Here is a 16,284-nt window from a genome sequence, read left to right on the forward strand (position 1 = left end):
TTCCTTATCCTTGTCCCTCTTCTTTGCAATTTGTTTATCGGAACGTCGTCTCTTTGGTCGTGTGGCGGCCATAATTCAAACTTCCCTCTTCATGCTTCTCTCTCCTCCACACCCCCTTCATGTGTACGTACACTAACCCCCCCAAACCCCACCCTCAAATACTTCTTGCCAGTGATTGGCTGGAACACTGTTTGTTGTGTTTCGTGGTGCGGGTGAGCCCAGTTTGTTTTTGTTGCCGTTTGTGGAGCCTGTGGTGTCTAGAGAGACCGCGTTTTTTTTAAGTGTGTTCAGGGGACAGACAGCTAGCGGATAGTGAGGAGATGTTTGCTGTATTTTTTGGCCTAAAAAACACGTGGCATCGCTTAGAGCACTTTTAAGTTTGCATTTGAGGAAATGGCGAAATCACGTTTCTACACGGAGGTGAGGCTGTAATATTCGTGTGCTGGAACAGAGACTCATTAATATGGTAATGTTTCTTGTGCCACTAGCATCACCAAACAGAGAAGCAAGAATATGAATTGTTTCCCAAACACTCCCACATTTGTTCCCAGACAAACCTGTAAAATCAGTCTGAATCAGAGGTCAACATGTCAAACGCTCAAACAAAGAGATCGATGTTTTGAAGGTCCCACAAGGCCACACTGTTTACAGTCTTCAGGAACTCAACAGTCAGTGGATTATTTACAGATGGCTATATACTTAAACAGTGAGAGGAGTTCAGTGCCTTTAACAGGAAACAACTGAAACCGTTTCTGCAATTATGACGTTATTTGACAGAATTAAAATATGCATGAGCTTGCCAAGATTTTAATATATTTGAAAAGAAATTATCTTATGTATAGAAAGCACAGTATTTATTTGTAATAGAAAATTCTGTATCAATGTAAAAGTCCATACTGTCACTTTTGATCAATTGAATGTGTCCTTGCTGAATAAAAGTATTAATTTCTTTAAAAAACAAACAAATTCAGCATTTCAACGCTAGTGAAACAGCATGTATGCAGTTTTTGTTTGAGCATCCCAACCAGCTTGACAATGTTATTACAGTGCTACTAACAATTGTGCCTGCAAATTAAGCTGGGACAAAATAAAGTATGGAAACATCAAAGGAAAAACTAAGCTAAAAAATAAAATCACACACACACTTCCCCATTAACCAGCAGAGACACACTCACCAGTATCCTTGAGTGGCGTAAGGGGTTTTGCAGCCATATAAAATCATGTGGTGGGCTGTGTCCATACTGGCATGAGGAACAAAGTCCACTGAGGAGAGAAAGGTTCTTGAAGTCAGTAATGAAGATGGAAAGGTGAGCATCTTGAAAGACAATCAAATGTATCTTGATAAATCAGCGTCATAGCATTTCTGCACACAAACTACTGTAAAGTCAGCTCTCTTTAAAAGAGATCTCACTCGCAAAGCTGGCACAAGCTATATGAGCCCTAGATCAAACACAGAGAACTGTAGACTGGGAAAATCTTCAAACCATGTTTACTCGCTGGTGCATTTCACAATTAATTAAGTAATACAATGAATTAAACATGAAATTTTGAAGTGAAATTTTCCAATAATCTTTGTTTTATTTACAACTTCAAAAACAAATCATCTTTTAAACAGCATAGGTTTGAATGTAACCTCTGTGAAGAGTTTGAAAGGGTGAATGCTGTTTGCTAGCTGGCATAAACCACAGTGAACATCAATATGCTGTCCTAAGAGTGATGGATATCTTCAGGAAAGGCCTTTCTCTCTCTCTATTGTGGTTATGAATAATAGATGGGATGTTTGATTGATGGCGATAGCAAGACAGACATAATGTATCTCTCAGAAGTCTGGGTGGACCTGCTTTCCCTGAAGACCACCACAAAGTAACACAACACATTAATGCAGTTACAGATTCAAAACAAGTCAGTTCCACACAACCAGTCAACTGTTACAATTCATTAATTTCCACGATCCCTCAACTTGCTTCACTGCAAGACGGATATGGTTGAATGTAATGATAAAACACAGTTTAATAAGTGAGATGTTGATTCAGTAACCGCTCGGACTGATTCAATGAGTTCATTCACTGAACGATTCGTCTGACTCCTTATACTTGAAAGCTGACGACCGATATACTGGCCGATAAATCTAGATCCAAATTTTTGAGAGCCTGATTACAAAAACAAAAGTCTCACCATCCCAAGCACACAATTACAATGTCCACATTATAATTTTATGTAGTCTATATGACAGCACATGTTGCACTTAACTGTATTTTCCTTTTTCAAAGTGACTTCAATCATATTTCAAGCAAATCAAACCCATCATGGTGAACAGTGCACATCTGAAGTGTCTCAGCTGAAGGAAATAATACATTATTTATCAGCTTTAATATATTGGACAAATTTTCTTATCGGGTCGATAACGATAATATTAAAAATGATCATATATCGTCCGATACCGATATGGTGGTCGATATATTGTGCATCCCTAATTCAAACCAGTAACTCCTGATTTTTTTAGTCTTTCTGAATGATTCATCAAAAGAAGCATTTTCAATCAATCAGATTACACCTCTTTCGCTGTGTGTTTGTTTTAGCTTGCAGCTCGCATGGACAGGACAGTTTTATAGACAGACGTCCGTTGTCTTGTTATCTCAATACAGACTGCAATCTCACATTAATTTTACATTTGCCATAGTGATGGAGATTCAGAGCCGCAGGAAAGACTGGCGACTGTGATAGTAACAATAATGACAGTCTTGTACTGGCTGACAAATTTATACTGGTTTAATATAATCGGTACATCGCTTCCCCTACTACAATTATTAATATGTTACAAAAGTATTCAGATAAAGAATATACAAAAGAATATCAGACAGTCTCTAAAACCTGAATAAACCATAACCACCCATACAGTAAATGATCAACTATACAAGAAGACCAAAGGTCTTCAACATGCATTTATTTTAATGGCAGTGAGTGTTGAGGGTGAACTGTGGTGGTGAATTCAACGGACATGAACAGCCTGCCATTACTCAGTATCATGGGATTTACTGGCCCGGATGACTTGTGTAAAGATCTGCTTACGCACACAGCAGGACACTGAGACTCAGTGAGTCTCATCTGAACATTAAACTGGAGAGGGACTGGCCTGAACAAGATTATATCTTTAAAGCATGACCAGATTAAACATTCATATCATCATCGAGATCACAGATAACAAATAACATTCAAGCTTATGAAATGCAGGTTGGGGTAATGCTTGGAGTGAATTCATATCCACTCCTTGTCCAAACAAGACAGTGCATATGCACTCATAAAAATAATGGTGGCAGGTTTCATTCATTGTGTATTTAAGAACTCAAGTCTCAAGTCTGGTCTATTTGTAGACGGTTCATGTGGTGCGTCTTAGTTCTTGTTCTCTCATGTTTGCGCCTGGATCTAAAACTGTTGATCTACTCACCTATGTAGGCCTCCCGGGACGTGGGGACGGGAACAGCCATACAGAAGTAGCTGTCAGACTGTTCAGAAACAAACACGTATTAGACAGTTTCTACCATACATACACAGATTTGTTGCTGGCCATGTATACAAAATGCATTCTGGGCGATGTTGTCATTGTAAATATCATTAAGGAAATGTCATATAATCATTTCCCATTGAATTTTAAGCAATATCTACAGTGTGTCTCAAATAAATTTTAGGAACAGTCATCATCTGGCCTTACAACCATATAGCTTATTGCAAAATATTTACATACTGTACACCATTTAACACAACATGCAATTGGCATCACGTAACTTCATAACATTGTACGTGTTATTAACTAAATGGTCAAAAGCTAAGACATTTCATATAACACTGGATTAAAAATGTAAAGAATTTTTATTTACAACTACATATTTTAGTAATGTTAAAAAAGTTTATATTTACATAATGCATATTTTTTCCAATTGTGGGACAAGATTCAGGTGAACTTTATTATAAATACTGCTACTGCATAAACTGTAGTATTATATAAGCTGCATTAATTTTATATATACAAAAAATAATCGGAATATATATATATACACACACACACACACACACATATATATATTAAATATACGCACACACATATATATATATATATATATATATATATATATATATATATATATATATATATATATATATACAAATGTATAGGCCATTCCAAAGCTTTAATATTCTTGTTTTTCGACCATTTTGAGGTAGGCTTGCTTGTAACACTGTAATATGATCTTTATTTAACAAATCCTCTCTTTCTCCAGATTCAGTGCACTCAGCACCATCAGACATACAAAAAAAATGTAGCTTAAATCTGCAGCAATGAGTACAGCTCTATACATTACAAAGTGTGAGGAGACATGCAAAACTGTTAGTACCAAGAGATAATGAATCATCTGGAGACCATTATGATTCAAATACAACATGTGCCTTTAGGGACAACACTTGTCTGATTTTTAAGGGGAAATTGTTAATTTTATGCTTTTTTGCACTATTTTGGTCTTCTGGATTTAAAATCGCAATTATTCCTATCGCACTGATCGTCAAAACATTCGATTTAATTAACAAAATAAGCAAAATAAGTTCAATTCACATATGAACGCGACCACAGACGACGGACACACACACCGAGAGCATCGGCTTTAGTTTCTGCACTGATAACTGCTAGATCACACCAAACGCTGTGAGTGTGTGTTAGAAATCAGGAATGGTGAGAGAACATTGTGCTTGATACATTTTTCATCTTCAAACCAAACTTGGGTCTTCAGTCGACAAAGTTTAGGCCTAAATCCCAACTGGCTAGTGAGCTTCCCATAATGTTTACACATAAGGTCAGTGGGCAGTCTAAAGTGGACCTGTTCAAAAGGTTTTAGATCCAGTTTACGCCTGTATTAGAGGCATCTACTTGTGATCAGATCGACCAAAACACATCTTAATACCAGGTGCAAACAGAGCCTACTGTACATCTATGATTCATCGGTGTCTCATAATTATTCATGAGACTGTGTGTCCATTTATTCAGGCTTTCCTATGACAGATGCTTCAAAATGCAACGGCGTGAATATGTGTGTTTGATACAGAGCACAAACGCAAATTTGTGCATTAAATTACAGCTATCACAGGATGTGTGTGTCTTTGTGTATTGTACAATGAGCTTACAGAATCATAATATATTTGCTAATTTTGATTCATGCAATGGAGAACTGAAGCGTTTTTTGTGGGAAACTTGAACTCATTGACAGAGTAATATATCTGCCTTGATCAGAAGCTGCTGTGTTGTCGGTCTCCCCCCTCCCCCGTCCACTCCACTTTTAGCATTTTTAAAAACTGGTGAGAACTAACCAGAGATGAAACAGTGGGTTTCATGACCTTTAAAGATATGTGCAAACAACAAAGATGATGTACAGAACTCTTACCTCTGTTGGAATTACTCCTGGTATGCGAATATCGAGTGAAAAATTGTACGGATTGGACAGGACAAAAGGCTGCCTGGTCCTCGAGCAGTCATTGGGGTCTGACCAGGCATGTTCCTGAAACCTATCAACAACAACAACAACAACAACGTGAATGTGGTTGCTATTACTATTTTGAGCTGAGATGAGTTTGAGTTTAGATATTCCTGTAGCTCAAACAGTAGAGTGTTGGAGCTTGCAACGCCAAGGTCATGGGTTCGATTCCCAGCGAAAGCAAGAACTGATAAGAATGTAAATGTGTACCTTGAAATGCAATGAAAAATTAAACATGCATGGATGAAATGTTCACAATAACATGCATTTGGAAAACAGATTGAACTTTCGTTTCATGCTGATTTAAAGGAAATGAATTGCCTCACCTCTTGAACCTGTCCATGGGGTTTTGGAGACTGTGACTGTGGCATTGAAAGAAGAGCGCAAGCACGAATACGCCGCACCCCAGCATGCCCATCTCTGACTGGATGGAAGAACGATCAACAACAGAACTGAAAGTAAGCCAATGCGTTTTCCGCGTCAATCCTGCCCTGCCGCCATAAGCATCGGCAACACTCCGGTTATTCTCTCCTCACGCTCTCCTCACTTGCTCAATCTCTTCTTTCAAAGAAGTGCCATAAAACCGTCCACCGTCTCAGTCGCCTCCACTCTGAATGAAACAAGGGCTGTCCGGATACAGTATGACCACCAAGGGAGATGAAGAGGACGGAGGAGACAGGCTTTCTGGTTCTCACGCCGGGCAGAGCATATCACACATGCAACATCAGGCTTCTCTCACAACCTGCAAAAACAGCAGTCAAAAAATAAGAATAGATAAATAAATAAAAAAAACAGCACTTTCAGAATAATGAGCGAGATCGATTCTTACACGCCCTACCAACATTCATGAAATATACATGCACACAGAGTCTGTCTCTGAAGAGAGAGACTGAGGGAACGGGTGGAGAGAGGAGAAGTGAGAGAGCACACAATGATCTAATCACAGAGGATTCCCATAACAATGCTCTGGGTTTGCTCCCTAGGAGACACCGGAGTGAAGGGGCCTCAGCAGTGCACAGGGAACGACTGCTGGAGACGTCACTTTCCTGGGAATTATGGGAGGCGTCAGCTGAGTGCATTTTCAATGTGTCGTGTGTTTATGCTGAGCGCACCATCACAATATGCCCACGTTCAGTCAGTGTCAATGGGATGCAAAAACAGACGCTACCACGCTAATCATGACTGATATCCTTTTTGTGATGGCAGATGTCTCAAGATGATGATGCCTAACCAAAGAAAGATAAATAAACGGCAGAAAAAACAACCAGACGGGAAAGAACTGGAAGGCTTTCAGAAATGGGTTTTTCAATCTAAGCTGAGCTAATCGCTGAAATAATCCTCTTGACAGACACTGTTGGAAATTAACATATTGACAAGGAGCTGTTTGGTCTTTCTGGGCCATATGATAATCAAAAAATTAATGCACACCCAAATAGACACAGCAAATTCAGATTCCTTACCTTGGAGACTCAGAGAAATAAATTGGCATGAAAAACGTCAACATTTCTAAACAATAAACCTCTGTACAAGTCATTTATTCATGGGAACAGACCCTGTTAAATGTCAAAGACATTTTTACAACAAAAATGAACCATCACTGAACTTAAGCTGGACCATGATGCTATAGCAGAAACAAACTTTGTTGCATTATTTTCCTGTGATCACTGTAAAGCTGCTTTGAAACAATCTGTATTGTAAAAAGCGCTATATAAATGAAGGTGACTTGACTTGACATTAAATTCCCCAGCATAAACACTGATAGTAGTTATCAATAAAAGTAGGCAGCTGTGAAAACAAAACAATGTACGTCCAAGTTGCATCAAATGCATTCTCCAAATCAAAGAAAACAGCAATCGCATATCCTCTGAGCATCAACACAGAGCATCACTTATAAGATGACTGGACTCCATCATCCATTCATTAACCCTTATTAATAATAACCATTATTAATATTATTATTCTCGTCATGGTTTTACATAAGCACTTATAACTGAATGGTTCATTGTGAACTTTCCCTGCTTTTGGAACATGAATGATTTCCACTGCTTTCCAAGAAATTCTTTAAAGGAAGTTCAAAACAGTATGAGGTAAATAAATTCTCTAAAAACTGACTGTGGATGTTTGTCCCCCCCAAAAGGTTTAAGCAAACATATTAGCAATTTCTTGTTTTCTGATTAATATTCCATTTAAAACATATATTTAATATGCAGAATTTGAGTGCTCATCATACCGCAAAAATCAGACACCAAACCTTCTGATGAAACACTAGCCTCATTAATACTCTCTGTGCTTATTTTGATTTCATGAGGTTCCCAGTTGTTCTGAAGAAAGACCTTTGTCTTTCCAGTGTTTATTCCAGTTGTCTTTGAACTATGCTAGACGGTATTTGGTGATATTTGTGAAATGGTATTATTTAAAATGGACTAGCCTATAAATTCTAAATATCTCTCATCACACAGGACTGAAAAAGGTACCAGTTTGCTTTTTTAAAAGCAACACTAGGCCCTTCTCTTCTTCCTTCAAGAATTGTAATAAGTGGGAAATGGTCACTAAATCTCTTCATTAACATTAATTTAAGCCAATTCTACTTGAGCTACTGATATAGTAACTGTATCAGTGCTGTGAGAAAAGAGAAAAAGGTCAGCATAAAAAACATTCGCATTTAAGCCGTCACAGACTGATCCCATCTTCCATTTTATAATATCAAAAAAACAGAAGCTGTAAAACAGAAAGCGCATGATCTATTGTGCGTTCACTAGGTATGAATCATCTCACACGCGCAAGTCTGCACGTCATCCATACCTGTTATGAAATGCAAAACTTGCAGTCTACAATCTCAAATAACTGAAAAGATGCCACTGTAATCCAGGGAAACATCTACTTTTCAGCAGCCCATGATGCCTTTTACTTCAAGAGAAATCTGACCCAATAATTTTTTAATGAGGATGGATGTTGGATGGCGGGAGACAAGTACCACTCTGAGAAACACACAAATAATGATCCCCTGCACCTTCTCAAACATACGCCATTGATCATCCAGCATATATCAACCTGACACACGGCACAGTCTCTCAGAAGTCGCAGTAAATAATCACCGACGCAATAAATCCGCTCAAAGCACTGCACTATCTGGAGCTGCTCTGTCACGAAGCACTCTCTCTGCATTAAACACACTGTAGCACAGGGAACAATAGAGTCTGTGAGAAGGAGAAAGACAAAAATTCATAACAGACTGCCTACCTCACTCGCTCGTCACATTTAGATCTGAAGCACGACAGAAAACGAGAGAGAACTGGAGAAAAGAGAGGGACGTCTGCTTCAGTGCAGCCTGACTCATTCATAGAGAGAGAGAGAGAGAGAGAGAGAGAGAGAGAGAGAGAGAGAGAGAGAGAGAGAGAGAGACAGTCTAGCATGCTGGTTGACATCATCATCATCATCACACCCAAGACCTGAGGAGGTAACTATGGTAACCGCTGCACGCCCACAGGATTCACCATCAGTTACCATAGTTACCGTCCCCATGAGTCTCTATTTCTCTCTCTCTCTCCATATTGATCTATCCGTGTTTAAGCCGCTCGCTCTCATACGCAGCAACACACCGTGAAAACAGTGGCTACGCCCATGCAGTTAGTGTCGGAGTTGGAGACTAACAACTGTGAGAAACAAAACTATAATGCTTGGTTACATGAGCAAAAACAATATTATTTAGGTCTATTGCTAAAATCGAAATATATAAATAGCATAATGTTGGGAGAGTGACTCTGATCGCATCATTGACGATGCTTCACAGGAGTGGGCGGTTGCCGAGCTCTTTGACGCAGACTCCGTTGCCATGGTAACAGCAGCTGCTCAGGTGGAGCTCTCCTCTGAACTCATGGGTAATGTAGTTCTTCACTGGGAATTTGGTTATTTTTTTAACAAAGTTAAAATCACTCTGACTTATGGCATTTAAGAATTAATCATCACTTGCTTTCAGAACTCAAGGTAGCTCTGTGTTGATACAATTCAATTTGCAAGAGCTTTATTTTAAAGATGCATTCAGCCATGTATTTAAATTCAAGAGCAATCCAGAATTACAGTCTTGTATCACAGTGTTTGTTGTCTGAATCATTTTCTCCTAAAATCCCAGATATATGCTATAATTTCTTTACTGTAAAACATCCAATAAATCAAGATAAACATGTAACTGATGAAATGTTAAATGGCATGGCTTAAAGGGTCATGAAACACTTAATTTGGGGACTTTTGTTTTTTGGGAGGGCAATGATATGTGCTTTATAAATAATAAACTGACAATATCATAGTAATATTCATGCTAATAGCGAGAATTTGACCCTAAACTAAAGTGTTACCAAACCTACATTGAGTCAGCAACATCACAGGATGAGACGCAGGATGTGGCGCTTCATGTGACAAACAATATACTGTGAGTGATCAGACATTAGTTGAGAGATGTGACTCTGATGTGTTGCAAGGCTTTCTCTGCAGTCACTGTTTCAGTAGCAGCATTAAAGTGCCCCTATTGTGCTTCTCAGATATTACCTTTCATGTAGTGTGTAATATCGCTGTTTGTAAATGTCAAAGACCAAAGTGCAGATAAATGGAGTTATTGTCTCCTAAAAAAAAAGAAAAGATTCTGAAACCTGAAGTCTTCCTGTTCCATAACTTCGTAACAAATTTGCATAATGCCAGCTTATGGTCTTCATTTCAAACAACACCTCAAACACTGTATCTGCAAGCTGAGACTGGTGTTATTACAACTGGTGTTATTCATGTCGAGAAGCGTCATTTTTCTGCACAGCGAATCCGCTTTGATGCTCTTCCAAAAGGATGAAGACTCGCACTCAAATTGAGACTGTAAAACTGACACCATCAATACTGTTCATATCTAGGGCTGCCTCAAAATAATCGACTAAATGTTAGTCGATCAAGATTTTATTGGTCGGTTAGTCGCAGAAAAAAGAAAAACTCCACAGGAATTGGCGAAGTGACGCAGTCTGTGACGGACAGATCGTTAACGGCGGGTTCTTGTGGTAATTACTGTATGTCGGGCAGTAAATCCAAACGTTCACCTATCATCCATCAACCTCAAATATGGATTATCATTTGGAACAGGATAGTGGTAGCAACTTTACATAACTCTATCATTATCCTAGATAAACGTGCGCTATTATTAGGTGCACATCTAAGTGTTTGAGCTGAAGTAGAGTGTGCTTTACTGCATGACATGGAGGCCATCACTTGCATTTTTTCCTGATAACAGCGGAAACAACTTAAAATACTAATTTCGGTCATACAGAAAAGAATTATACAATACATCATTCGAAACATAAAGGGTATTTGTGTAAACTCACAGTAAAATTTTTTTTAGTGCTTTTGTAAAATAATTGGTGAACTTCAAGCACGGCACAAAAATGAACCGAAACTAAGTGTCCACTTGCCTCACAGACATGATAAATATATCTATAGAAAGCTTGAAATGTCTACAAATACTTTCTGCTTATGTAATCCGCATAAAAGGTGCATTTCTCTCTAAAGGTGTGTCCACTTTACTGCGGAGATGAGAGTCCGCATCGTCAACTTCAAATTTGCAGCGACACTGACTCAGAAAACACTAGTTTATTAATAAACAATTAAAATGTCTCCCAGCTATTTTTTCCAACACGTTTATAATCATTACTTTTGCCGATGCTTTGCGGCGAGCTTTATGTGTGCGCTTGAGTGCTTAATAGGCCAAATATTCCACCCCAGTATATATTTAAGCAATTAAATTAATATAAATGTGCGTTTAGTCGTCTAATGACTTAAATGAATGACTACTATTCGACTAGAAAAATCTTTAGTCGGGGGCAGCCCTATTCATATCACTGTGTATCAAGTGCTGAGGAACTGAAATTCAGATATGGTAATGGTCATTTGTGTCCGACACGAACTGTAAGTGGTCGACCAATCACAACAGACTGGGTCATCTGACCAATCAGAGCAGAGTAGACCAATCACAGCAGACTGAACCATCTGACCAATCAGAGCAGAGTAGACCAACTAACAAACAACCAAATACACTTGCTACCCTCTAAACGGTCTTAATTTTGTTTATCTTGCGCTGCTCAATGTTGGACTAACTCACACTGACAGCTGGTGGCGGCGTGCACAAAGCATCATGCAAAGATAGAGGGTTCCTGTTACAGATGCCACTGTTGATGCAGTATTCGTGTTAGTGCCCCAAGATACATTTGTGATGCGATCGGGAAAAACCCATCATATGGTGAAATTTGACCTATTACAGGTTTTGATACCATATGAGAGCTGGTTTCAAGATATTCTCAGAGATGATTGACAAGATGTCATAGAATAATAATTTAATGAAAAATAAACTGTGACTAAAAAATTACATTCAAACTATTTTTTGATCTTCCTGAAAACATCCGACGGGTTTTCCCAGAACGCATCACATTTATTCCGTGAGGTTAATTTTTATTTTTAGAATTGGCCGTTTGTGTGATCAAATACATATAATAGCACTGGTCTTACATAACATTCAGTGGCACATTACACTCATAACTGACTACAGATTATAAATATGATTATAGAATAAGAGGATAAAATCAACTTTCAGTTCCAAAAACTGAGGTAAATCTCAGGGTATGTTCAGCATGAAGCTCTGGAGCAGCTTCTGTTCCAGGGTGCGTTCACTCCAGCGTTCCCTATTGATGAGACTCAAGTGGCCGTGACAGATTACGCATATATATGGTTAATAATATAGCCTAGGCCTATTTATTTAGTCAGGCTATTATAAAGCACTATTATAACATAAAGCAATGTTTACTTTACTCAAATTTATTTTATTCTCATCTGACACATTGTGGATCTGCAATTTAAAAGTGTTTTTTTTGTTGTTACATTTTCTATATAACGTATTTACAAGAAATGTGGAAGCAAAATGGCTAAACATAGGCCATATTATCTTTGCAAGCACTGACTGTTTTTCTTAAAGTTTAATCAAGCTTTCTTTTTTAAATTTAGAATAAGCATTAAACCAAAAGTATATATTTTGTATTCAGTAATAAAAAAACTGATTAAGATTTAAAAGATAAGATTTAAAAAAACGATTGCACAACTGCACAGTAGGTGGCGATATACACTAAGAATGCACATCGGCAATAAACAAAAGAAAAAGAAAGCAGAAAGTTCTTAGAGTCCGTTTCCATGATGACTCCTGGATTCGGCACTCAGTTGAGAATGTCTTTAGGGCTTTTCACTGCGCTTAACCCCATGTTATCGTCGTTCTAAACAACACTTTTAACCCCGGGTAAAGGAGTGCTTCACACTTGTAATTTAGCAGCGGGTTAAGCACAGCTTTTTACCCGGGGTTATTAAACCCTGCTCCAGGGTTAGCACAGCTTTTTACCCAGGGTTATGAAACCCTGCTCCAGGGTTAGCACAGCTTTTTACCCGGGGTTATGAAACCCTGCTCCAGGGTTAGCACAGCTTTTTACCCAGGGTTAGCACAGCTTTTTACCCAGGGTTACGAAACCCTGCTCCAGGGTTAGCACAGCTTTTTACCCGGGGTTATTAAACCCTGCTCCAGGGTTAGCACAGCTTTTTACCCAGGGTTATGAAACCCTGCTCCAGGGTTAGCACAGCTTTTTACCCGGGGTTATGAAACCCTGCTCCAGGGTTAGCACAGCTTTTTACCCGGGGTTATGAAACCCTGCTCAAGAGTTAGCAAAGCTTTTTACCCATGGTTATGAAACCCTGCTCCAGGATTAGCACAGCTTTTTACCCGGGGTTATGAAACCCTGCTCCAGGGTTAGCACAGCTTTTTACCCGGGGTTATGAAACCCTGCTCCAGGGTTAGCACAGCTTTTTACCCAGGGTTAGCACAGCTTTTTACCCGGGGTTATGAAACCCTGCTCCAGGGTTAGCACAGCTTTTGCAGTGTTAACTCCACATTGCGTTGCCAAACTTGTAGTGTGAAACGATGCGGTGTTAGAACGTTACAACTAGATGCTTAGCAACCGACAACCAATCGTGTGCCTTATATTCACGGGTTTTGAGCAGTCAAGGAAACACAGCACAATGTATAAACAGTCGTTTCTGCGTATAATAGGAAAAATGTGCAACGCTAGAGTCTTTATGCAAACACGTTATGTGTTGCGTTTGCCCAATCAGTGACACTGACATCGCACCTATGCAAATGAGGACATAAACCCAGGATTTACGAACATACAGTGTGAAACAGCAGTTATGAATACCCAGGATTAACAGTTAATGAGCAGTAATAAATTATGAGCAGTGTGAAACGTGAATAGATAACCCAGGATTCCCTTTAACCCGGGATTTAAGATGACCCAGGGTTAACTAGTTCAAGTGTGAAAAGCCCTTTTGTGTGGTCACAGAAACTCTGAGTTTCATACTCCAGGTTGACTGAACTTACTGCAGGTGTTGAGACCTGCATACCTCGAGTGAGCAAGCTTTGGGTTAATCAACCGAGAGTTCAGGGTATTTGTGACGGTAAATTAACCTCGCTTTCTAGATTACCCCCCTCTCTTTTCACTGTGCACACAATAATATTTTCATGTTGGTTTGTTTTTCAAAGGGAACACAAAGTAACAGCACACAATTTGAAGTTTTGAGATACAAAGGGGCTATATATATTGATACAAAAATCTTAACAGCTACAAGCAGTGAGATGTTTTTGTGTAAAACCAGCTACAACCTGTGCGATTTCGGCAATCCTATAAGATCATTACAAATCACACTGTACGACATGGCTCTAGGGTATGGCATGTATGTAGACTGTACGATGATGACACCTATTGAATCATAGGCTACGACACAAGTTAGTATAGAAGAGTAAACAGTCATCAGCATGAGCTAGTGGTGAACAAACAGAGCAAGATGAATCGTGCTTTGGCAATCGTGGTTATATTCGCTGAAAAAAGAGGAAGCGAAAGAGGAGAATATAAATGCGATTATCGCTGGCTATCTGTGGTCGCAAGACCGTGACAACAGCCGTCTCTGAACCTCTCTCACTGTAACTCATCAGCTCATTAGTAGAGACCACAAGACCTGAAACACCCAATATCAGTGGTTTTTAATCCTGGTCCTGGGATCCAATGCACATTTTGTCGGTCTCTCTTATTTAACACCTGACTCCGATCATCAGCTCATTAGGTGAGAGCTCCATCAACTCAATGTTGGTTTCATCAAGGTATGTTTACATAACAACCTATTAAAAATGGATTCATATTTCAAATAAAATGTTAGTGCATATGGGTGACTATGAACATGAAATTGTCCAGCTATGACTTCTTGTTTCACAGAAGTATGAATATGAGGACACACAAAGGCTAAATTCCCGGAATCATCCATCACAATGAGGAAAACCACAGAATATAGTTCTAATGTGCAGCAAAAGATTGTTGAGCTTCACAAAATAGAAAGTGGCTGTAAGAAAACAGCTAAAGTAATAGGAAATCCCCATTCCATCATCAGGGAAATAACTAAAACATTCCAACTAAAGATGTTACGAATCTGCCTGGAAGAGGACGTGTCTATAATTTCTTAAAGTCTTGGGGTCAGAAAGCCTTAAAAAAACAGCACCACCACCTCCACATATTTTTATTAAAAATCCTCTGCGCTTATCCAAGAACACACTCCAACATATTCAGCGGTCAGACACTGGACCTACACACGGGACTGGGTCCTGTGGTCAGAGACGAGCTTTATGGCAGCAAACACACACAGATGGGTTTGGGTCACACAGGGATAAAATGTACTCCATGCCCATAGTTAAATATACTGCTATATAATATACTTCTGACCTCTTGAATCCAACAAACAGTAGCCCAAAAATAATAAATGGCACAATTATTTATTTAATGACGATCATTTAGAATTAATTAAAACCTTAATAAACATTTAAAGCAACAGATGTATCTTATCTATAGTCACATCTATAGCTCTCATTTAATAAAAGCTCGATTTTAATATAAAAGTAGTCTTCACATTAAAGTACAATTTCGTAACAGTTGTAATAAGTAAGTAATTAAATCTTACATATTCAGTTTTCAGTATGAAATCCGAAAGTATGCTGTAAATGGCTAGGCTGCTTTGCTAACCGATGACGTCGTGTGAAGTTCAGTGAACTTCAGTGAAACGGTTCAAAAGCTGAGAAAACACTCATATGATGAAACGACAGGCTTGTGAAAGACTTAAAAGGGAACGGAGGATGTTTATACTATGTTCAGAAACATGGCGGTTATTTACCTTAATTTTCTGTTCTTGTTTTGTCACGTTCAGTGTTCAGTCAGACCAGTGTAATCGATACGTGAGTTCATGAGTGAGAAAACCACGTGATAGTGCTTGGAGAGTGACATTAAAATTAAACTAGACTAAGCTATACATTTAATATTTCAAATGTAAAAATAGAAAAAAACACTTTTTAAATTGACAAATATACACGTTTAAATGTAAATAAATTAATATAAAATAAATGATTTTTAAATTGAATTTGTAGATGTGCATATTTTAATAAAGTCTCATAACACGCTCTTTTGTCGCCACTTACTGGCGTGGATTTGTAAGCTTCAGATCACTTAACGAAACTAAATTAATCTTTTTTTTTTTTTTTTTGGTGGTCAAAAGATTTGAGAATCCAAACTCTTTGCCTTGAAAATAGACGAGAGTAGGAAGAGAAAAGTGAAATAATGTGCTGTCAAAATATCTCGTGATTCACTCTCAAGTGCTCAGTTGCAAATAAATT

The 16,284-nt window shown here is 38.5% G+C and overlaps 1 protein-coding gene across 4 annotated transcripts in view; it reads right to left on the reverse strand.

Annotated features, from left to right (window-relative positions):
- pam (peptidylglycine alpha-amidating monooxygenase) overlaps positions 1-15,882 on the reverse strand; it is a 55,212-nt gene extending 39,330 nt beyond the window's left edge. For 2 of the 4 annotated variants that reach the window (XM_081354349.1, XM_081354347.1), the window contains exons 1-5: positions 15,579-15,819; positions 5,843-6,258; positions 5,427-5,547; positions 3,446-3,503; positions 1,176-1,263 (exon numbers count right to left, since the gene is read on the reverse strand). In XM_081354349.1, the coding sequence (XP_081210475.1) occupies positions 1,176-1,263; positions 3,446-3,503; positions 5,427-5,547; positions 5,843-5,934 (359 nt within the window). In that variant the 5' untranslated portion in view covers positions 5,935-6,258; positions 15,579-15,819. Of the gene's footprint in view, positions 1-1,175; positions 1,264-3,445; positions 3,504-5,426; positions 5,548-5,842; positions 6,259-15,578 lie in introns of all 4 variants that reach the window. The other 2 variants (XM_081354348.1, XM_081354346.1) reach the window with 2 other exon arrangements.
- Positions 15,883-16,284: the final 402 nt, after the last annotated feature.

Source organism: Scardinius erythrophthalmus, assembly GCF_964197995.2.
Source record: "Scardinius erythrophthalmus genome assembly, chromosome: 23".
In the NCBI taxonomy this organism is placed as follows: Eukaryota; Metazoa; Chordata; class Actinopteri; order Cypriniformes; family Leuciscidae; genus Scardinius; species Scardinius erythrophthalmus.